Raw genomic sequence first — 23,288 nt, forward strand, 5'->3', positions numbered from 1 at the left:
GAGAGGGAGAGGGAGAGGGAGAGAGAGAGAGGGGAGGAACAGTTTCCTCTGCCTGTGTTTCTGCTGTGCACAGCGGACTCTCCTCTCTCTTGCAGTGCGCCGAGCCCACGAGCGGCAGGTGTGTTCTCACTTTGACGGTCCGGACCGGATTCGGATCGGCTGCTGGGCGAAGACGACCACTCACGCTGCACGTCGGCCGCACCGAGTCCACCTGGGCTGTGAGGATGTTGCAGTGATAGTAAGAGAGCATCTTTTCCGCCGTATCTCACTCAGCCGGCATCGTCAGCTGTTGCTCTAGGAGACAGTGGAAGAGTCGGGGAGCAACGCGAAAGGCCAAACTATGCCACTGATTTCCAATCGGTAACCGTTTTCCACCCAAAGTCGACCGGGGAGCGGATGCGAGCAGAGGCTGTCAACGAGCCCCCCGAAGTGTTTTCTGCCCTTTTGTCGGTGCCGGAGGAGCCGTGCCAATGGAGAAAGCGACTCCGCCGCCCCAGCCCCAGCTCCAGCTGTCGATAGCGAAGACTGAAAGTCCAGCGGAGGACATCTCCGGTCTGACTGACGAGGAGCTGCTCAAGTGGACTAAGGAGGATCTGGTGCGCCGGCTGAGGCGGTCCGAGGCCGACAAGATGAGCGTGATTCTGGACCACGGGAATCTCATCCGAGAGGTCAACCGCAGCCTCCAGCTGCACTTAAACGAGATCAGGGGGCTGAAGGTGAGGGGGCGCGCATCGGTGAAGGATGAGATCATAGGTTTGGAGCGCACCTGAGAGCGCGCATGGCAGGAGAGAGAGCGCCTCTGCTAACGTGCTGTGAGAATAGACGGTGATGGATGGTATCACTGAAGTTCACTGTGCCGTTGTGCAGGCCTTTGTGAGGATGCGATGGGGATGAATGTAGAGTCTGTTTGCACATGCTGAACCTAAGCCAGCTCAACATTTCAACTTCTGTGTGAGGTGGGAAATTAAGGTTTTTAAAAGGGAGAAAAATCAATGACAAGTTGTACCTTTTCCACTTATCTTATAAATCCTACAGAGGAAGTGAAAGGCAGCTTCAGATCTCTCCTCCTGAGGAGGAGGGGATCTCCCTCCGTTCACATGCCACTGCACAAATCTGGCGTCCAGATCTCTCTCTGTCTGCACACATCTTACATTCCTGGAAAGATTCCTCCACATAAATCTACTGCATCCAACTAGCCTTTAGACCAGCGTGGCATTTACTTTTGAGGCTTTCTCCCTCTCAGTATAACCTTTATCTGCCGCCTTCATATTTCTAATAAGAGAAATATGACACGGTGTTTACAGTGAAAGCTGGGACCCAGCCCGAGGTAGCCTCACGAAGCACACTGGGATCGTTTGCTTTTCTTGGAGACCTCGTCACCTCTCTGCTAATCCGAGCGGCCTAATTACACAGGAAAGAGCTGGAGGGCATGAGAGGGAGAGGGAGAGCGGGAGGGAGAGGTGAATTGTTGCAGAGGGATGGAGGGGAGAGAAAGAGAAAAGAGGGAGGTCTTGTAGAGGTGAAGAAGAGATGTTTAAGTAAATTTTGTTAAATGTTTGGGGCGTGTGAGTGAAGGTTCCTCGTCTGAATCTGTGTGGCCTCCATCTCCTCCTACAGAGGCCTCTAATCTACATTATGCATTTCACTTTAAATGGTACACGGTGAGCCTGAAAGACAGAGAGGATTAGGATTTCATTTCATTGCGATTGCATACGCTGTCGGACTGATATCTGAAAGAACAGCGAGATGGATTCAAATAGTGACTGCAGGGATTTATTTGGAGTTGAATTAATAGAAGAAACAATATTTTGTTTTGAAACCATTCAAAAGCTCATTTGAATTCCTGAAGCGTTATCTTAATTTATGATGCTTCCTATTGGCGTAAAGCCCAGTTAAACTCATTTCTCGTTCCCTCTCAGGACATTAACCAGAAGCTGCAGGAGGACAATCGTGAGCTGCGGGACTTGTGCTGCTTCCTCGACGACGACCGTCAGAAAGGGAAGCGTGTTTCCAGAGAGTGGCAGCGCCTGGGACGCTACAGCGCCAGCATCATGCGCAAAGAGGTGACCCTCTACCTCCAGAAGCTCAAGGAGCTGGAGCTCCGACAAGAGGAGGTGATCCGGGAGAACCTGGAGCTGAAGGAGCTCTGCCTGCTGCTGGACGAGGAGAAGGGGGTGGCGGTTGGAGGAGGCGGCGGCGGTGGAAGTGGGGGGGTGGGGGTCGTAGGGATGGGAGGGTGCCGCAACTCCATAGACAGCCAGAATAGTTTGCTGCTGGTGCCCGGGCAGGGGCTCCTCATGAGGGACGTGGGGGACGGCAGCAGCACCTCCAGCGCAGGGAGCGCCGACAGCTCCGACCACCTTCACCACAAGCAGCCTCACCTGGCTGCAGGGGTGGGCGGAGTTGGGGGGGAAAAAGGCAGCCCCGAGCTCGTGCATAAACCCAGGTGTAGCAGCATCAGCGGAGTGGGAGGAGGAAGTGCAGGAGAAAGGGAGGTGTCCAGTCCCGAGCACCCGGCCGGGCGCCACCGGAGTACAAGCCTGGAGTATCCGTACACCCTGCCCCAGCTCTGCCGGCCCCGCTGCGGCTCCATATCTGTGCCCGACCACAGTCGAGTCATGCGGGGCCTGAGCCCAGAAAAGTACGGGAGGAACGTTGGCCGACGTAGCCCGGAGCAACACCCCAAGCACCACGGCTCCGATCTCCTCCTGGGCCAGAGGCAGCTCTTCGTGGGCCAGGGAGGCAGCGGGGAGCTCTACCAGAGGCACTACAAGAGGAGCAGCATCAGCAGCACCGGCTGCGGGAGCCCCGAGCCCCGGCAGGCACATTTGGGGACCGGTGAGCACCACGAAAAGGGCTGCGTGGTCCAGGGGGGCAGCCCCGAAACTCACCGGCACCAGTACAGTATGAGCCCCGACCACGTGAAGTTCAACAGCCCAGTGAGGGAGGGGCAGAGGAGGCAGGCCGGAGACGAGCTGTCGCCACACCATCGCGGCATCTATAACGGCATGAATGGTAGGTGTGTGCTTGTGATGTCATCGGCAGGTGTTGTTTTTTTTAGCAACTTAACATCAAACCTCCAGCAAAGAAATCCAAAAAGCACTAAAATGATCCAATTTTTTTCATGCATGCAAACCCTTAAACACAGTGGACAACATGTTACACACATTCACACATTCACACACTCAAACACACACACACACACACACACACACACACACACACACACACACACACACACTCACTCAAACCTGAGACACAAAAGCATCTCAAGGTTTTGCTCGTCCATTGTGAGGATTCACAGGTGATTTATTTATCGGTGAAAACTCGGATTATATTAATTCCAGTCACGTATTACCAAATGCAATATGTGATTGGAATGAATTTATTTGATTGAGAAAATAGAGACAGTCTCCCCCATTCTGACTGTTGCAAAATTTACAGCATTATTGATTTCTTTTAGCATCTCCAGAGGGATGTGGGTCGGCTCGATGGATGAGAGACAAAACACGGGGCGTAGAATTATTCATCTTTCATGCTCTGTATCATAGTTGAACACATTCAGCTCAAACGATTCATGTTGTAACATCACAACTGTTGCAACAGACGGATGCTTATTAGATGGTGGAACCCCCCACCCCCACCCCCACCCCACCCCCACCCCCACCCAGTCGTGTCCATCTCAGTGAGATCAGTGGGCGTTAAGGATGTCCGGGTGGAGGAGGGAAATCAAAGCAGCAACTTGGCTGCTGTTTAAATACCCCACAGTGGCTGATAATGATTTCTGGAGTCCGGGGGAAAAAAGTGCTGAGTAGCGCCGAGCTCTCAGATGCTAAAGGACAAATTTCTCAAGGTGAAATATCTGCGATCTGTGAGGCTGAAATTACAAGACAGATAGAAACAGTCTGCAAAGAGCACAGGCACTGTACAAACACTCACAGGAAGCAATTCATCGACTATTGTGACCGAATGATGAGTCATTTATGCTTGTTTATCAGTTACATTGAAATCTTCCCTGTAAACAGACACACACACACCAAGCATAGACACACCTTACAGATACAGAGTGTACACTCTTTGCTCATATTATATGAATTTAAAGGGGTACTACACAGATTTTACTCAGGAACTGGTTGGTCTGGAGAGTTCATGTTCAAGAAAATAACCCTGGTGATGTCATCGTGGAGTCATCGGGTCTTTCAGTGGTGGTTTGGAGACAGAAGGTCAAAGATTTTGGGAATAGGTAGAGTCCGGCTAGTTGTTCCATCCTGAGCCTTTAACCAATCAGCAATCACTATTTAATGTACGTTGTGCACCAGAACTCGTCAAGCTGTAAACAACAAAGACTTTAACTCAACATCAGTCCAAAACTACGTTGATTTGAACTACGTGCAGTTCTCCAGTCTGCAACATACTGAAACCTGACAAGTTACACAAAAGCATCTGGACAGTGATGAATCTCCACAGAAAAGACTCGCTGTCCTTTCATTAGAACTGCTGGCTTTTCAGGTTTGTTTTTTGTTTTTTTGTGGCATCTTTAAAACATGAATCAGGAAGCTCATAAATGCATCACGAGTAAAAATGCAACTGTTGGCTGATGAGTGTTGTCAGGAGGGAATTTGCTACCTACGCCCATTCCCTCCTAAACTCTGCCATTTCAATCAGATGGTGGTTTGTAAGTGATGTGACCAGTTTACTATTCTAGAAGCTGATTGGCTGTCGAGAGGTGACATGTCTTATGTTCTCAATCTGCCCGCTGCAGGTGACTTGACACGCCGAGTTGCAGGTGACACCATCAGCTGGTCTGAGTCGTGCTGACGGATGTTTTCCCTGCTACCTTCTACAACTGTTTAGTCTCCCTGCGACTCTTTGGTCTGAACTGGGCTTTAATAATCAACTATTTGTGGCCCAAGTTCAAGTGCACAACCCGGAGCAACGCTATCAATGTGAAATTAAAACACTGAAAAGCTGAAGCCGAACCTTTAAGAACAGAGCAGCCGCTGAAATTACAGTATTGTAGAAAACATGCTCTCTTTAGCCATTTTGCAATCTCTATGGATTGCAGCGGATTATAAAAACAGACACAACTTTGATTTGGATCATCGTTCTGTTTCTATTTTCGCTCTCGGTGCACCGTGTAGCTCTATAAGAGATTTCAATCTTGATGTAACCTGAAACCCATATGATGTCTGCAGAGGCCACAGCACTTTAATGCCCCACAAATCCTTAACGGGAAAATGTTGTGAGTGCACCGGCTCCTCCGGCCTGCTGGTTCGCCAGCTGTGGCGTAACCGTGGTGAACTTAGCGCGGAGTGAGACGGAGTGAGACGGAGTGAGACGGAGTGACCGAACAGCCTCCGTAAAGACTTGGTTAAGCCCGAGTGCGACAGCGGTTCCACTGTGTGCTGTTTTGGAGTCATATTAGTGTATCAAAGCTTGTTATCTGTCAGACTGGCTGCATCTCCATCACGAACGCGTCCCCACAGGGCCTCCGCCGACCTGACAAGAGAACTAACTTCAAGTGTCACGACAGGATATTTACAGTCAGAACAAGACGAGCTATCAACACCCAGCCGCAGGTCGGAGATTTTAGCTTTTGTGGCGCAGATTCTGACTTAATTGTTTCTGATGTGAACACTAATATACCATCCGTTAGTCGCCGAGGAACGCCACTTAAACTAACCGAAGTAGAAGTGATGAAGAAGGTAACGGCTGAGGACGATGATTAGATGAAGAGGAGGCAGGAGACGTAAAGAGAGGAGATTTGTGTCCGTGTGTGTCATCCGCTGACCCAACCTCACTGCCGTGTCCTTTTTTTTTGGACGTAGAGGGAATTTAATTCCTGTGACGATGTAGTACACTCCGCTCGCTTGGATTATCCTCTAAGCCCTTTGCACAGTATTATTTCATTTTTTTGATGTACTTGCGTGTACGCTTGTGTGTGTGTGTGATTTGGGTGGATGTGCTAAAGTGTCCCGTCCAGGGTCAGCGTAGCAGGGGAAGCTTTATTTTTGTAGACAAATGAACGTCTCATATTAACGTTCCACTCGACGGCCCCGAAGCTCAGGCCGTTTAAATTCCCGACAAAATCCGACAAGGAGGCAAAACAACACCGTGACCTCCGTAGCCTTTTAATACAATCTACCGCCGCATCGCTCGGGAAGCTTATAATGTGTATTCTGTTGTTGTTACAGGAGGGAGAACAAAGAAATACCCCCCCCCCCTCCACACACACACACACACACACACACACCTCACCAAAATGACGTCATCTAACCATTATCTGGGAATGACTTACATTTGCGTTTGGTGGTGATTCTACTGGAGAAATCTGAGCAAGCAGGACAAACAGTCCCGGAGACATCACAAAAGCCCCGGGAGACCCGGAGGAGCACAAAGTTTGGACAGAAATAATTGGTGGGAGAGATGGACCCAATCCCAAAGGCCAGTGTTTGAGTGTTTGAGTTCATGACAGCCGAGGTGAAATCAGAAAGCGTTGACATCAGTAAATCCAATGCAGACTTTTAACTTAAAATAAAAAAAAAATAAAAAAACTTTGACGGTGATGTCACCTTTTACACCTCCACGCTCTGTTGGTTTACGTTCTGTGACGGGACGACGAGAAGCGTCCGGCTGCAGCCGCACCTTATTGAATAGAAGACAACCGCGTTTAATACGTCACGAATTCTGCTATGAACTGTGGGTAATTCCCTCAGGCAGAGACTTACGGAAAGGGTCCTTAAAAGGCTCTAAATGTCTCCAGATAGTCCTCACAGACTCGAGGATCTGACAGCGGGACGGTCCTAAACCCCTCGCAGACTTACCGGGGACGCTCCTCAAAGTCGGCGAGTCGGTGACTTTGGGAAAGAAGGAGCGACGTGACCGAGCAGAACGAATGAACGGCATTGAAAGCGTGCTGATTGGGCAGGACAGACTAAACTCATCAACACACACAAAGGATCTGGAGGCCGTAACGGACTCAGTGCCGGTACTGAGCTATTTTGTTGTAAAACATTAGAGAATTTGTAGCTTTGTGCCGAGAGAAAAAGAAGCATTCATAATCTAATCAGCTCATTTTAACACGACGTAAATGCAGAAAATCACTAAGTGCTGTATCTGAAAAGACACTTAGAGAATTAAAATTAAAATGATTTCATGGCACGTCTGAATTCTACGAGCTCCTGTGAAGCCTGTTAAGACACCGTATGTGATATTAAGATGTATAAATAAACACTTTAAATTCAATGGTGATTCAGATAAAAAAAATATCCGTCTTTTTCAATGTGATTTCCTCTCAGTGGAAATAATCAGCCATGAACCCTGTAGTCTCCTGACCCAGACTGGGGGGGACTGTTCGCTAAGCCTGTACGATCTCTGCACTGCAGGTCTTTTTCATAAAAGAGGAGCGACTTAATCATGTTTTCTGCTTTAGCAATCACAAGCTCGGCATATTAGCTTAAGCTGCTCAGATGATCGGGAGGAGAGAGAGGAGAAAGAAAAAAGAAGGCTGCATAGCAAAAGAGAAAGCGAAATAAATAACGCTTATTTTCCTGAGTTGGTTGAAATCAAAATGACTGAATGCAAGAAACTTGTCTTATGAATATTTACAACAAAACTGAGGAAAACAACAGAATATTACACACAATAATCTCCTTTCTACCACTGAGGTTACATATTTCTTTTTTTTACTAATATAGCCTAAACAATGTTCGTTTCTTTGTGCAACATACAGCAGCTTCTGAGCGAGGTCATGATGTCTCTTTTCCAGTTTTCTAGTTGGCGCTCCGACTTTAACTTTCAAGCAAAAGAAAGGGAATTTTCAAGATCCAAGTTGTCCAGAAGTTAATACAACATTTCCTGTTAGGAGGCTTTGCTCAGTACAGAAAACCATATTGATTTTCTTTTTTTAAATTGACTCACAGCGCCACCTGCTGCTGTGGAGGATCAATTACAGACGACATTTGTCAGTAAATCTTTTGCACGATGACGGCAGAAAGATTATGAAAAGTCATGTGATATTTCTTTTTGTGCTGTATTTAAAATATGTCGTGTATGTGTTTGATAAGTTTTGCATTTGCAAAACAAAACGCATCACTCTGTTAATGGTGTTTTTTATGTTTACTACCCTGCTGCATTTGTAAAACCTGTTTATAAATCATTTCTACACCTTTTAGAAAGGAAACCTGCCTCTAGGAAAGTGGAAGGTTTTAGAGAGCTCAGAGAAGGTTTGACGTGACTTACATGGGAATGTTAGTTCAGGAATCTCGGCCGACTTGTTTCACACACTAATAGACACGATTCTACACTTGAAGTCATGTCGAAATAATGTTGACTTTCTGAGCTCCTTTTGGTCCCTGTGGTTTATGTGGATGGTGATGAGGGTTTTTCTGTCACTTTTCTGTATGCTAACAGCAGAATTAGAGCACCATGCTGCCTGTTTGTTGTCCTCATGTGAACGCTCTCAACCAGGAAGTGGGACATTCCCAAATGGGAGCTTTCCTAATTTCCAGCTGCCTGGACGCATGATTAGACAGTCGCTGATTGAGGGAGGAGATCAGGGACAAAGAAATGTTTGTCACACGTTCACGTCCAACTCGATTTGTTTTTCTTTTGCCTCAAAACGAACCGACAAACTCCGGGAGCCCGATCCTCCGATCGAGAGCTGAAACTATCTGATCGAATTAGCAAAGATCATCCCTCCGTCTCAATGCATCTGTTAATCTTCGTTGCGTTAGTTGAGTTCAGGACATCCAGCTCCTCTAGCTGTTGTTCAGAAGTGCTGCTGGCCTGTCAGGAAAACAGGAAATCTGTGACCTCAGATAATGTTCTCCCTTCTGCAGCATCACGGAGAAAGCCAAGCGATCTCTCTTTCTCTCTGTCTTCCTCCCTCCTTCCATCCTAATTGGCAGCCAGTGTTGAACAACCAGCTGTCAGACGGAGAAGAAACTCTGATTACAAAGCCCTGTTTCTGGGAGGAGGCCGGAGGAAGTATCCGAGTGGATTACTTGCTGTTTTCCTCCCTTCGTTGTCTCCCTCTTCTCTGCCTTCCTTCTTTTTTCCTTCTCTGGCTTCCTCTCGTCTCTCGTCTTCCTCACTCCTCTGCCAAGGCGATGGATGGAAAGCGTCCCCTGACATATTGTGAAGTCTAGCAGCCTAAGCGGGATTCGGGGAAACTCGAATGTTTGTCACAGCTGCTCGGTGTGAAAGGATTTATGGGAGCATTAGGCTGCTGTAACTCAAGTGGATTAGTATTATTACCAGACAGCCTCATCTGTGCTGCTAACATCCCAGCTTCACCTTTCACAACTTCTTAAACTCATTAAAATGCTACAATGCCATGTAGATGGACTCGTTCTGGCACATAATCTCATTAAACCCTTTTCAGAATATCATTTATCACACATTTCTGCATATAAAAGTAGTATTTCTCATTTTTAAGTCGAGGAGGAATTCCCTCGTTGATGTGTTTTATATAGGAAGTTAAACATTCTGGAGACACTTAAGAGTTGAGGTGGATGTCTTTATCGTAACCCTGCGAACGGTAAAAAAAAAAAAAAAGCACGCAACTTTTTAAATGTTATCACGGTATTTGAATTTGTAATCACACCTGAGACCAATTATCCCAAACACACTTGCCGATAGCCCATCAGAACCGCCATTAACCGAGGACTGCATGATGAGGCATTTTGTTTATCTACCTCTGGTGCATATCGTTGTCATTTTTTTAATCAGGGCGGCGTTTAGCTTCGTGTCTTTAAAGCTCGTGTATCTTCTCTTTGTGGTGTCGTACTTTCTCGGGGTCCTGTGGCGGTGAGTCCCGCCAAATGTTCGGGGCGGCAGTGATGTCGTTGGGAAACAGAGTGTGAAATGTGTCAAACGAGAACAAAAATTATTTCTGGCAGGCTAAATAAAAAATCAGGCAGAGGCAATAAGAAGATGAACATCAGGATTTTGCACGGCATTTTGACACTGATACTGTTATGAAATATCAACGAAGATAATTCAATCAGAGCAGCTCCAGGACGCTCCTGAACGTCCCCCCTGCCCCCGCCCCCACCCCCATCAGCAGCTCCTCTTCGAGCTGTGATGGAGGCTGCTTGCCGTGTAGCGTCGCTTCAGCCCCCCAAAACCCCAGAGGTGTGTGACAAATGTTCCACAGTAGCCCCAGTCATCCGGTAGACACGCAAACCCAGTGGAACGGAGAACAGTCTTTGTACTCTTATGTCACGCCAGTGGGGAGCAGCCCACTGAGCTGAGAGGAAATTAGCTTCCTAGGCCAGGTAATTAACTGGAAGTTGAGCGGCTGCCATGTTGGAGGGGTAGGGCTGGGCCCGGGGGACTCTCCGTCAGTCCCAAAGTCACCAGCGGTAACCACATTTAACTATGAAGCTGCATCAGAGCCACGCTGAGAGCTGCAAGTCTGAGGGGTTGTCAAGTGATTACATGTGAGGATGGAGCTGATTGCACGGCGGACGGTGTGCCGGGCCTTTGACAGATTTGGGGTGTCATTATTTTGGGCTCGGAAGAAATGATGTTTATTATCATTAAAAGAAAAGCAAATATATATTCAGTGGGATAGATCACTAAGGAACATTAACAGAATAACAGAAAGAATATTCAGGTCACCTTCGTTTGACTGACAGATCTGTGTTTCTTGCAGAGATCAGCATTTCATGCAAAAATACTATTCGAAAGTCGCTCTGAAATATGAAACACACACACACATGCACACGTAAGGAGAAGATGTGTTAACTTGGGATATAACCTTTGCTATGTTTAAATATTAATAAATCTTATCAGTGTCAGTGAGCCACAGCGTTTACCAGACGATACCCCCCCACTCCTCCATTTAAATAAAATAACTCAGTTTCAATTTAGGTAAATAAACATTAGATTAGAACATCTTATTTCACTCTGTCTATCTCGCAATAGCTTTCATGTGAGGCGTTTAGAGGACATCTGTAAATTGTATCCACAGAAAACAACCCGGGTTACACTCTCCCCCTCTAAACTGCATGAAAACTAAAGATGTCTACTGTACTGTCGTGAAATTTTCTTCAATACAGCTGACTTAAATCAGAAATGCAGCCCAATAATGTCCCTTTTTTTATTGATTTGATGTCACAAAAAACACCCGAGTCACTTTCTAAAAGTCACGATGACAATGCAACATTTCTATAAACCTTTCGACGCTGCCAACGTCTAAACGGAGGGAAGATTAACATAAAGGTTGCAGCAACGGAGGGTAAAACCCGATGAAATTAAATTCATGTTTCATTCTGCCTTCCTAAGGGCAGAAAAATACCTTTGTCAATTATTCATCAACTCTTACACACAGAGAAAATAAAATCCATTTAATATACCTCGAAACACAGGGAATAAGCTTCTTTTTTTTTTTTTTAAGAGATTACTCTCCAGCAGTTACGTCGCTGCCTCGCTTCTACTGGGTGCCAAATATTGTGCAAGCGTGCGGAGTTTTCTCTAAAAGAAGACAGGAAATGTCTGAAATGTGGTAAAAAGTTTTCTTTTAAACAATCAGCTCCCAAAGCCACTATTCAAACCAGACCAAACACGGCTGAGTTACTGAAGCCCTCCCCGAGTCTATTCAGTTCATTAATGTGCAGTTCATGAATTCAACTTTTAATCCTTCAGTGGAACAATGTCTTATTTCTTCTGTAAAATGTTGTATAGTCTTGCATAATGCTCGGATAACCAGCCGCTCGGTTTTGTGCTGTTTCGCTGGTCAAGCAGCTGCTTTGCTGCTGCTGCTATTAGTGTGATGGCTTTTACAGCTCAACCATCTGTTTAAAGAAGGATCAAAAGTGAGATAACATGTCGGGAATGTAACATGTCCAAAGGATGTAGTTATCCATTTCCTGGGGGCATAACTTTTATCTCCTGCCCCATATTGTGCATTATGTGCATTTGATGTAATGTTCTTCCTGACAAGGCTGACAGCGAGGCATGTGTGCGGCTCCCATTACCGCCGATGGATGGGCTTATCCTCCCAACATGAAATGATTGGCACCACCGTCATTATATTTATGTCATTATCTCTTACTAGTTCTCTTTCAGCGATGTCTTTCGGTCTGTCAGATTTCCTCTCCGAGATATTGAAATCAATTTCATTACATCCCCCCACCCCCCTCCCCCACACCCTCCCCAGTGCTCCAGACCGACTGGCTCATTTCCTTTACTGTTACAGCAAAAGGTACATTTAATTATCTCTTTCATCTGGCTTTTTGAGAGCTGTAGCTGCAGGTGAAACATGTCTGAGAGAATTTTTGAGGTGCCTCGAGGTTAAATTTTCAATAGTTTCTCTAAATGATGGATTGAAGGGGAATTCTCCAGTAAAAACAGCCGTATATGGATATTTCTCAATATGCTGGTGATGCAGTTTTTTTTTGTGTTTTTTTTTCATGTGAGAAAAGCTATGAGATATATGCAGTATATAGAAAGCAGAGTGTAAATTATTGTTCACACGTAAAGTAGGATCCTTTTCCCACTTTTTGGAGCCGACCTCTAGTGGCACTTGCTGGTATTGCAGCTTCCGCATCGGCCTCAATTTCAGACCCGGAAGCTACGAACACTTTTATTTACAGTCAATGGTTACAACATGTTTGACATCCTGGGACTTCCTTAAAAAACCTGCCATTGTTAACAATTAGTCACTGAAGGAACTGAAGATGTTCCACTGTTTGGTTGCTAATGATATCCTCCACTCTTCCTGTGTGTGTGTGTGTGTGTGTCTCATTGAAGACGATGTCACAGCATGTTACTATAGTAACAATGCCACATTAAAGGGGTATCAAAATCCAGAAAGTGTCCTGTTCCAACAGAGAGTGGAGTCGAGTCAGTGCCGGCTGCAGAAAAGGGGCTCTGAGTGTTGGGTAACACGTCATCCTTCACATTTAATGAGACAAAATGTTCCCTGTATCCTATATTTCTTTGCATTGCTCTGAAACATGCTGCCAACACATTTCATTTTCATATCTGATGCAACACATTGCATCATTTCTAACTCAATCCAAAGCGCTGTTAACACGACACGAGGATTACTGTTATTCTCACACGGCAAAAACAGTGCGAAAAAAATGTGTAAACAAGTTTCCGCCCCAGGACAAGGGTCATCAGATGTCTGACGGTTTGCGGGAGTTGAAAGGACAGAAGTCATTAAATCCGAAACCCCTTCGGGGTGAGACGGAGCAGCGAAGAAAGGGGAACGCTTGAAAGTCTGACTTTACCAAATATTATATCTCATCTCCGCCCATCTGAGCCGCACGCATCCCGATCCTCTCCGCTGCTGTACGCCCGGTCCGTTATATTATTCATCAGCGCAGAGCAGTGGTGGTTGGTGACACATTAAAATAGGACAACATCAGTTTATCTTGCAAATGTCTGTTTAAATATTTAATTGACCTTTGAGAATCATAGCTAAATGCGTACGAGAGAGATGCGCGGGACGACGCCGGCCCTCGTCGAAGATTCAGCACGGAAGGACAAAAGCAAAAGAAAACAAAAACAAGAGTTAAGGGCTGATGTTGTCTCAGCATCGGTGTCCATAAATCTTTCTGACAGTGTTCAGTTTCTCCGCGTGTCTGTTTATCTCTTCTGTTTAATCTTTCCCAAGTTTTCACGCCACATCCATCAAGATAAATGAGCACGTGTACGATTACTGCGAAGAAATTATTATTTTTTTAAAACGCCAGAATTCCTGGTAATATTCACAAAATGGGACATCTGTGCATGTGGTTGCATGAGTGTGCACTCTGTTTGATGTAGATGTGTGTATGTCTTTCTCCCTGAGGCATACACACACACACACACACACACACACACACACACACACACACACACACACACACACACACACACACACACACACAGCTCTTGTAGGCTTGATCAGCCTACAGGGCGCCAATTATTCCACTCTATTCCAGTGAGTTTCATGCTCTCATCTCTCCACGGTCTACTTCAGCCACACAGCGAGCCGCGCTGCCGACTCACAGGCTTCCAGTTATTCGCCGTTTTTTTACCTGCTGCCATTTACTAGCTTTATTACAGTTCTTAAGCCCGAGTCAGACACTTAGCATTAATTACAGCAGCGTGACAGTTAATGCTTTCTTATTCGTGTATTTCTTTACACTCTACATAATGTAATTTAACAACAAATGGCGGCTGAAGTTACGTAATTGTCGTTAAAGCGTCACTATATTGGATTTCTGTTCAAATTGAATGATTTAATCAGTTTAAAATACATTAAAAAAACTATAAAGAACAGCAATGAAGCTGTCTCCTAAAAGCAACGAGTGACCAATTTGGAAAGTTACAAGGATATTTTCTAAAAAAGAGCAAAAACAGCAAAAATACAAACAGTCTTATTGAAGAGTCTGTTGTTTTTACAGTTCTGTTAGAGCACAGATAAATCAAATGAGATATGAGTTTTTAATTAGTGAAATTTAGAGGATGTACTGGAGAGAGGTTTTCTTTTGCTCTTCTTTTTTTTATTTTTTACTTTGGATAGTCCCACTGTACTTTGTGTACACCCAAATATGTTTGGCATTCACGGGATTAATTGTGAGAACATTGCTGCTAGGCAGCAGCAACACGGACGCCGTGTCGAAGCCACAGAGGCGGTAAAATACACCTGACAGCCTTTCGAACTGGGAACATCCGTCTGTTTTTGACAGATACCCGAGAAGTAGGTTTGACGTGTTAACATCTGTGCTCCTATTTTGCTCTGTGTAAAAATACTTCATAGTTAATTTAAACAATACTTTGAAATTACTTTCATAAATGTTATATTCGCCTTGTTTATAGTTTTCTCATGTCAAATATAATGTCAGCCAGCTGGTTACTTCCAAAATTCATGACAGTAGATTATTTCAGCAAACACGTCCCAATTCATAAACTCGTGAGATTTCAGAAAAGGTCAGAGGTCGTGAATACCTCAAAACAATAAAAAAGGGTGGGTTTGTTTATATGGACTCTTCTCATTAACACAGTAAAAAAAACAACGGCATTTAAAAAGGCAGCATCGCTTCCATTACCGAACACAAGAACTAATCAAACTGCGAGTCGTTGCAACTTTTAAAACCATTTCATCTTATTATTGACAGTCAGCGGGAGCCAATCAGAAAGCGGCTGCCGCAGTCTAGAGCTGCAGAGACGACCAAACAGATGAACCGAAGTGGAATCAGCTTGAAGTCTGGCCCGGGGACTGACCCAACCCTGACTCGACTCCATAAATATCCTGCATCTTCTTTCCGCTCACTGTGTGTGTAAGTGTGTGTGTGTGTGTGTGTGTGTGTGTGTGTGTACGCTCTGTATTATGCATTCCCAACTTCCCCTCCTGCTCCAGAGCTGCACGTAACAGCACTGACTGCAGCGGCCGGAGGGACGCTGAGACGAGGAGCTCTCCTGCCAGGCAGCCTCGCCGACTGACTGACTGACTGATTCTGATTGTCTGACTGACTGCCAGCTAAACGGAAGGTCACCGATCTACCGAGCATCTCCACGGGCTTTCCTGCCCAGGCAGCCTGAATAATTTATACGGCTGATTTTTTAGAAGATCTGAGGGGAACAGCCATGTGAAATTACCTGGCATTGATCCTGTAAATTGAGAGAAGTAGATTGTGTGTGTGTGTGTGTGTGTGTGTGTGTGTGTGTGTGTGTGTGTGTGTGTGTGTGTGTGTGTGTGTGAGGGAGGGGGAGGGGGAGGGGGGGTGAGAAGCCCCAAGAAGAGCAGGTTCATGTGTTCGCCGGCTTCATTCAGACATCAATAACAACTTGATTATTGCTTTTGATAAATTACACAACTGCTTTATTATTATTGGTCAGACGCGTCTTCTCAAATCATTTTTCACACTTGTTTCATCCGTTTTCATCAAACAAAAAGGGATTTTTTTTTTTTTTTTTTTTTATTATTTTACCGTTATTTCTTAGTTGTTCTTCAAACGCGTGTTGACTCTTCTTTATGAACCATAAGATTATGATCTGCGCAGAGTTAATAAGTGGTGTCTGCTGGCTGCAGGTCGGGATGAGGCTTCCCCATCCGCTTCAGTGATTTATGCAGTCGGGGAGCAGCTTCTCCCAAGCCAATCTCACACATCTCCTTTGTGGGGGAAATTTAGAGCCTTTCACTTGAGCCCTGGTGAACAGAGGTGGAGTTTAAGGGAGCTTAGTGCCCCCCCCCCCCCCCACCAACATTACTCTGGAGTAATCACATTATCTATAGACTCTGGCTCTGACCCACACCAAACCCCCTTTCCCTTCACACATCCCATTAAATCCAATTTTGGTTTTAGCACCCTGCCCATAACTAAATCAACAAACACTGTCCGAGTGCACCGTGTGTGCTTTCTCGCTTCTTAACTCTCCTTGAAGAGGTCACGGAGGCTGGTTGGAATTCAGAAAGAGCGAGTCTCATTAGACGTTGATCAAGTGCTCTTTGGACAGATTCCCTGGATTTTGTTACGCCGCTGGAAGTGTTAACTGAACCGGACCATCACAAGACAGCTGCTTGTAATCTTGTGACCTGTGTGTGTGTCTGTGTGCGTCCTTGAAACAGCAAATCCATTCAAGCTAATTGTTTTTGTGCAGTGGTTGAAAAGCAGAACAGTTAGCGTGAACCAGGAAGTGTATCGTTTCTACCAGTTGTTGCTTCAAATCTTTAATGTAGTGTTGTTGTTTTTTTTACTGACATATATTACGTGCACTCCTAGTTGTGTTTGTGTTGTGATACACTCATAGACTGTATATAAAAATGGACGTAGCATCAGGGTCTGAAAAGTAAAGCCAATGGCGGAAGAGTCTTCGAGTGCAATACCACCGAGGGCCACCAGGGGCCGAATCCAAAAAGGTCTGTTTTTTGTTGGTGTCTCTGAAAATAATCCCATAATTAATGAAGTATTAGGCATCAAAGAGAGTTATGTTTTGGGGGGCCAGTCAGATGGCTCACAAACCGTTGGTTGGGTTGCCGCTTGGATGCACCACAGATGTATACTGTAAAATAACAGAGCGACCGTAACTGATCCGGACATCTCAGACAAGGAGCTCAGGAACAGAAGTCCGCCGTTCACCTTCATGCAGCAGGGGTGATAATAAAAAAAAGAAAGATCTGCTGACACATGTTTATCATTAGAAATCCTCTGGAAAACATCTGGAACTCATCATACTGCATATAATGGGCACTGGCCTGTTATATATATATTTTGCACTAAACATAATCAGAATATCTCCACGGAAACAGGTGAAGGCATGAATACTGAGGGGTGTCCTACGAAGCCAGATCAGTGGGTTTAGTGAGGTATGTTGAGACTAAAGGGTTGTCAGTGTCACAAAGCTGGCTCTCCTTTAAGCTGGCTAGATCACCATGGTAACTGATGCTGCAAACTTAACCTGGTCCGGAGCAGGTTATGTTGGAGATATCAGATCAAGATGTAAGAAAGTACCACCTACTGACCAACCAATACTCCTATGGACCCGTTGATTGGTGCACTAAAGCGCTGCACTTGTTGCCTACTTATGAGATCCGACAGTAAACCTTCCTCTCACTTTGAATTATGATTTTATATTTAGCCTATTTTCTTATTTACCCTTCGGTCCGTTTGACACCTCCGGGGATGCAGGTGAAACGATGAGACGAAAAACGACGAAGCCAGTTCCTGTGCAAACATGTTTGCCACAAACATCTCTGTTAAATGAAAGTGCAGCTTATTGTTTTGACATTATTAGTTCAGGCTCAGAGCTGCAGGAATAGAGCACCTCAAACATGTGGATTTAAGGATCTAATTAAGGATAATTAAGGAACTAATCACTGGCCTATTACATTTTGTGCTGATATATCTGTATGGATAATCCCATTATTAGAATTGATACTTTTTTTTTTCTTTTTCTAATTAGCATCGATACAAGAGCAGATTCAGGAACTGCTGTGATGTCAGTGTTCGACCACTTCTGTATCGATCCACGAGACCATGCTCAGATTAAATGCTGCTTTCACACGTACCATCCTAAACAGCTATCAGCCACACTTCCTGCACACGTTCTGGGTGCTTGTGTTCGTGTGTTTGGAGGAAGCGAGGCGCATGCGATAGTGTATTTTTCACCCTGAGCTTTTTAGCCGTGAAATCGATCCCTTTTCCACAAACCCTGACCTCCAAATGAAAATCCCCCCCGCGGCCGCCGCATTCACCCTTTTAAAAAAAAGGGTTTTTCATATCTTTGGGCCGTCGTGCCTCATCCCCACCTCCTCCCTCGTGAACGTAAACACAGCAAAAGGAACAGAGTGGAGGTGGCCACTGAAATCTTCTGCACAACTTGGCGGTCACAGGAGCGCCATGAATCTTTAATGTGCGATGTTAGCGCGCCAAGGAGAGGAAATGTGCTGAAAACATGATTATGGACTCCTGGGGAGGAGGAAACCGCTGGCTGAGAGAGAAAGAGATGGAGATATCAAGCGAAAGAGCAAGGATAAAAGAATTTTGAAGGGCAAGAGGGATAACTATTTTTTTGTTTTGTTTTGTAAAGCTTGGGCGGCGGCTTCAGAAGTCAATCACGGACTAAGTAAATACGATATCATGTGCTTTAAAAAAATAAAAAACATTTTCCTCGAGTGGCAGAAATGAGGAGTCGTCTTTGTTAAAGGATGTCAAGATGGAGTCGAGAGCCCGCCTTGTGTTTAAGGACAGTAAAGTTGAGTGAGATGTCCGAGTGGACAACATGTTCGGTCTGTCACTCCTCAACCACCATAACTCCTCCGCCCCCCCTTTGGTCTCCGATGATTAAGGTGCATATAAATCTGTCGGCCTCCAGGTGTTCATGTGGGGGTGTGACGGAGGAGATTCCCATTTATTCACCCTGTAAAGGTGCATCGCTGCAGAAGAGAAAGAAACTAGGAGTAAAATAAAAAAACAAACCAAACAAAACAATCCAGCCTCACAAAAAGATCAAATTTAAGCCTGTTTAGGCTCATATGAGCAATAAACTGTCAGAAATTCAATATGCAGATGCTTCAAACTTGTATTATTTGTCTTTAAAGTAATCTTAGCTATCTTTATGGTTGTTGTTTTTTTGACGTGACAACAAGCGACTCAATCTGAAAGTACAGCAAAATATAGAACATTTGTTCATTTACAAAATGAAATATGCAAACAAAGACAATAACAAAGAGTCATTAACACATTCAATTTCACAAGCTGCTTCCTCTTAAAATGAGACACCAACAACATTCGTACTCTTCACGCACACACAAAAAAAGGAAATTCAAGAAAGTCATAATATCATATTTCAGGGTGAATAAATCTCAGTTTGTCTTATTAAAGAAAAGTAATCCTTTCATGCACAGACATTACAACTCACATGAAGTGAAATCCACCTTTCAGCTTGAGCTTAAAAAAATAAAAAAAAATAGATTGAAATTGAGACCAGCCACCTTGAAACAAGTCTAATAAGCGAGTGAATTTTGATGCTTCACATGATTATTTGTATTTAATGAGAAATAATGTTGAATGAGCATAAAATAAGATATTAAAACTTTCTTGAATTTCATTCTTTGCATGTCAAGAAATAGACACACCACTGTGACTGAACGTTGGACCGAGTCTGGGGGGGGCGTGCCGTGTTTGATTGACATGTCTCAGGTGTAGTCAGGTTTCGAGTATAAGTGGGCGGGCATAGTGTCCCCCTCGCTCCTCCCCCAGCTCGTCCAAATATGGTCACGTCTGGCTGCAAAAAACTAAGACGGCGACGGCCCGAAAAAACCCAAAAGACTTGAGGTTTCAAGATGACATTTCACAACCCAAAGGTTGACGCCACGTTGGGCTGAGCTCAGCTATCGCTCCTTTAATACAGACATACCAGTGGATTCAATCTTGTCATCTAACTCAGCAAAAAGAAGGTGAACGAGGGTCTTTTCCAACATGTCCAGTTTTGAGTGAGTGGTGACGGGCACATGCTCTCTAACAGACCTCCATATCTGACATGTTTTCATCCGATAACAAAAGCTGGGTTTCCATCAACATGTTTTATTCACGAGTCTTATTTTTAATTAATTTTTTTACTTTGTGTTGGCAGTCCAAACAGACAGACGTCAGCTGTAAATCATTATATTAATGAGGCGCTCTTCTCTTGTCAAAACAACACATTTAAGCCTCGTCTCTCCCTCTGTCTCTTCCCTCCTGTCTCTTTGTCACAGCTTTGATATCAGCCGGCTGCTGCACCAACAACTGTAGAAATGTCAAGCTTTGGGACAGGTAAGAAAGCCTCACCGGCTTGTTTCGTTTTTCATAAACCTCTTTTGTGTTAATTAGAGTCTTTGGAAGAAGAAGAAGAAGAAGAAGAAGAAGAACAGCCAATGAAGGTCATTGTCTGTTCTTTCCACAAGGGCCCTGTAATCCTGTAATTAGCTCCTATTATTCTGTTTTATTTCCTTTAGCTGGAGTCCTGAAACCTATTTACATTTTATTGCTTTGGAGGGATTTTACATTAAACCGTGACATCTTTCTGCGCGTCAAATACGGGAACATTTGCACTGGAGGTGATCAGCAAAATATATTTGGTTGTGATCCCGTGTCATTGCAGGGTCGTTGTGTGCGTGAGTCCGGTGTCCCCCCCCCGTCCCCCTCCAGATGAGTAATGTGTTTGCATGCTCGGTCTGGCCCAGGTGTAATCGTAGCGGCTTTACAGTGGGACTACAGAGTTAGAGGTGACCCTTTCCTGTCCTCTCGTGCCATCTTACAGCTTCAATCAGGCCCCAGCGGGACGGCGAGATGGCTCAGTTAATATTTAATGACTGCAAGACAAGACACACCTCCCTCTGGAGGACAGTTGGGACCCCCCCCCCCCCACACACACACACACCCAGGACACTCCTGTTGTTGCACGCACACATAAACACATGTAACACGGGTGTTTTCCCACACATGCTGACATTTTCTAATATTTGCCTTCACGTTAGTATTTACAATCCGTCTCTTCCTCTATGTGCCCGAGCCAACTCCCACTTCCCTCATACAAAAATATCAATGACTCAGGTGAGAGGGGCAAGAAGAAAGTGTACTTTGTGTCAGCGTATGATTTGCGAGCTCAGAGGGAAGCATCAAGGATGTGCTAACGGCGCAGACTGAAGTCGGGTCTCGCGGCCGTCCCTCGGCTCTCGGCTGCAGCGAAGACAGACGCAGGCGAGAACAAAAGGATCTGTCATTGATAACCAACAGAAAAAGCCTGCAGAGATGAACATCTTACTCTCTCAAGCGCTCTCTGTCTCACTTCTCTCCGCAGACTGCTGCAGGTTTATTCACCTATCTTTGTCTTTTTTTTAATGAGGACATGGCAAGTTGTAACTGCTCCATTAATGCTTGATTAATCACCTGCTCACTTTCTTTATGATGCAGTAAGACGCTAATGTGAAATACATATTTTTTGGTTGGTGTTTATGATGTATAGAATCAGGATAAAAATACTTTTATTATTAACTTATTAACATTTACAAATGCAGATTTTATGGGAACTCCCACAAAAAGACATCCGTCAAGGTCAAACTCAGAAGTGTGAGAAGTGTGTACTTATAATACAGCCTCAGGTTAAAGCACACAGAAGGACGTGGTTAGGTTTTGGAACAGATTTTGAGAGTTTGTGTTAAATAAAGTAGTTTCATGTAAATAACGTAATCTCCATCATTGAGGTTATTTGACGTAACGAACCTATTCAGCGTTTATTTGTGCTTTCTCACGAACACCGTTTGTTCTATTTGACCTCCGTACACTCTGTCGTTCTTTCTATTCTCCTCCAGCTGGTCACAAACTACCGAAACACCACCTACACTTCAAACCGTGCGGCGACTCAGGTGTTTATCAAAATATCTCTTCTCCTTCTGTTTCCCCCGAACAGCTTCGATGCTTCATCTTGACCCCAACTCAGCCGCCGGCGCCTCTCCCAGAGAGGAGGGGCTGCAGCGGCCCCGCCCTCCTGCGTCTCTGGCCTTGATAGACACGAGGGCCCCCGGACGCCGCCCTCCACGGGTCCGGACGCTCCGTAGTCCACGGCCTCATCCATGTCCACAGCCCTTACAAACAACCTGCCTCCATGTTTTCATTTCTACATATCCAGAGTCTGAGCGGTTGAGGGCGAGAGAGGGTTTGTTTTTGTTGTTCTGGAGGGAAGCTACCGCGACGGTTTATAAAACTGGTGAAGACTGCCGCAGTGAAAGGGATCAGAGTGGAGATCTGTCCCGACACGGCCGCCTCCCGCTGAGCACCGACAGAGAGAGAGGGAGGGACGCCGAGGACGAGCGAGAGGAGATGAAGAGGACTTTGCACCGTTTGTGCTGCTACCTTCTGTTTACAAATGAAGATCACTGGTGGAGAAGCACATCCAACTTTCTAAACCTGCTGTTTGAAATCTTTTAACTGTTTCCTTCCCTATTTCTTCCTCTCCATCTTTAGAGATTCATCATCTTTCAAAGTGTGTAATGAGACTGGTGTAATTCCGTCCCCGACTCTCTACATCCAGATCATCACACGATCGCTGCCGTCTCCTCTCTCCTCCTCGTAAAAAAAAGAAAAAAAAAAGTCACAACTTTTTCTGCCATTTCAACTGAACGTAAAAACAAAACAAAAAAATTGTCAAAGATGTTCTAGCAAAGAAAAAAAAAAAAAAACAACTCTTCCTGTGTCTTAAACCGAGATGGTCGACATTACTAGCTGCTGACAGATGTTCTAGTTCTATGAGATGCAATGTTCAGGTGTAACTTTTCTTTTTTGTATTATCTTCTTCGCTCCCTTAAAGCGCCTATATTGAAGCTGGGGAGAAGATTCTACATTTCTCCATGTTGTTTTTTTACAAGGAAATAAAGTCCAAGTAAAAAGTAGATTATTGGATTAGTTTTCTATATATCTATATATACAAATATTATATGATTATTATTTTTGACTTACTGGTATTAGAACTATTATATGAAAATGCATATGATATATATATCAAATAATAAACAGACTTCTTTATCTAAAAGCGCGTTGTTTGTTTGAGTTTTTTTTCCGAAGATGACCTCTGATTCTGCAGTTAAAGGTCACATCGGACGTGTTGTGAAGCCAGTTAAAATATTACAAACAAATATATAAGTCGCATACAAGCTGACATAAAACGTGTTGTTTCTCAGAAGATTTGATGATCAAATAAAATAACCTCCCCCCCCGAAGATGACAAAACCAAACATCGAAGCGTTGAACTAAAGGAATCAATCAGCAGCGTGCAGACCATCCCACGTCGTCACATCTCTTCCTGCCAGA

At 44.8% G+C, this 23,288-nt stretch overlaps 1 protein-coding gene across 1 annotated transcript; it reads left to right on the plus strand.

The window, feature by feature from the left end:
* The first annotated feature begins 22 nt into the window (after nt 1-22).
* Nucleotides 23-23,013, plus strand: ccdc85al (coiled-coil domain containing 85A, like). Its single transcript, XM_069165937.1, has 4 exons — nt 23-716; nt 1,920-3,015; nt 20,198-20,255; nt 21,892-23,013. Exons 1-4 carry the CDS (start codon nt 471-473, stop codon nt 21,908-21,910), a joined length of 1,419 nt encoding a protein of 472 aa, XP_069022038.1. The 5' UTR covers nt 23-470; the 3' UTR covers nt 21,911-23,013.
* Nucleotides 23,014-23,288: the final 275 nt, after the last annotated feature.

The sequence above is a fragment of the Embiotoca jacksoni genome, unplaced genomic scaffold (genome assembly GCF_022577435.1).
Source record: "Embiotoca jacksoni isolate LCO1_2020_lvr unplaced genomic scaffold, fEmbJac1.0.p SCAF_36, whole genome shotgun sequence".
Classification (NCBI taxonomy): domain Eukaryota; kingdom Metazoa; phylum Chordata; class Actinopteri; family Embiotocidae; genus Embiotoca; species Embiotoca jacksoni.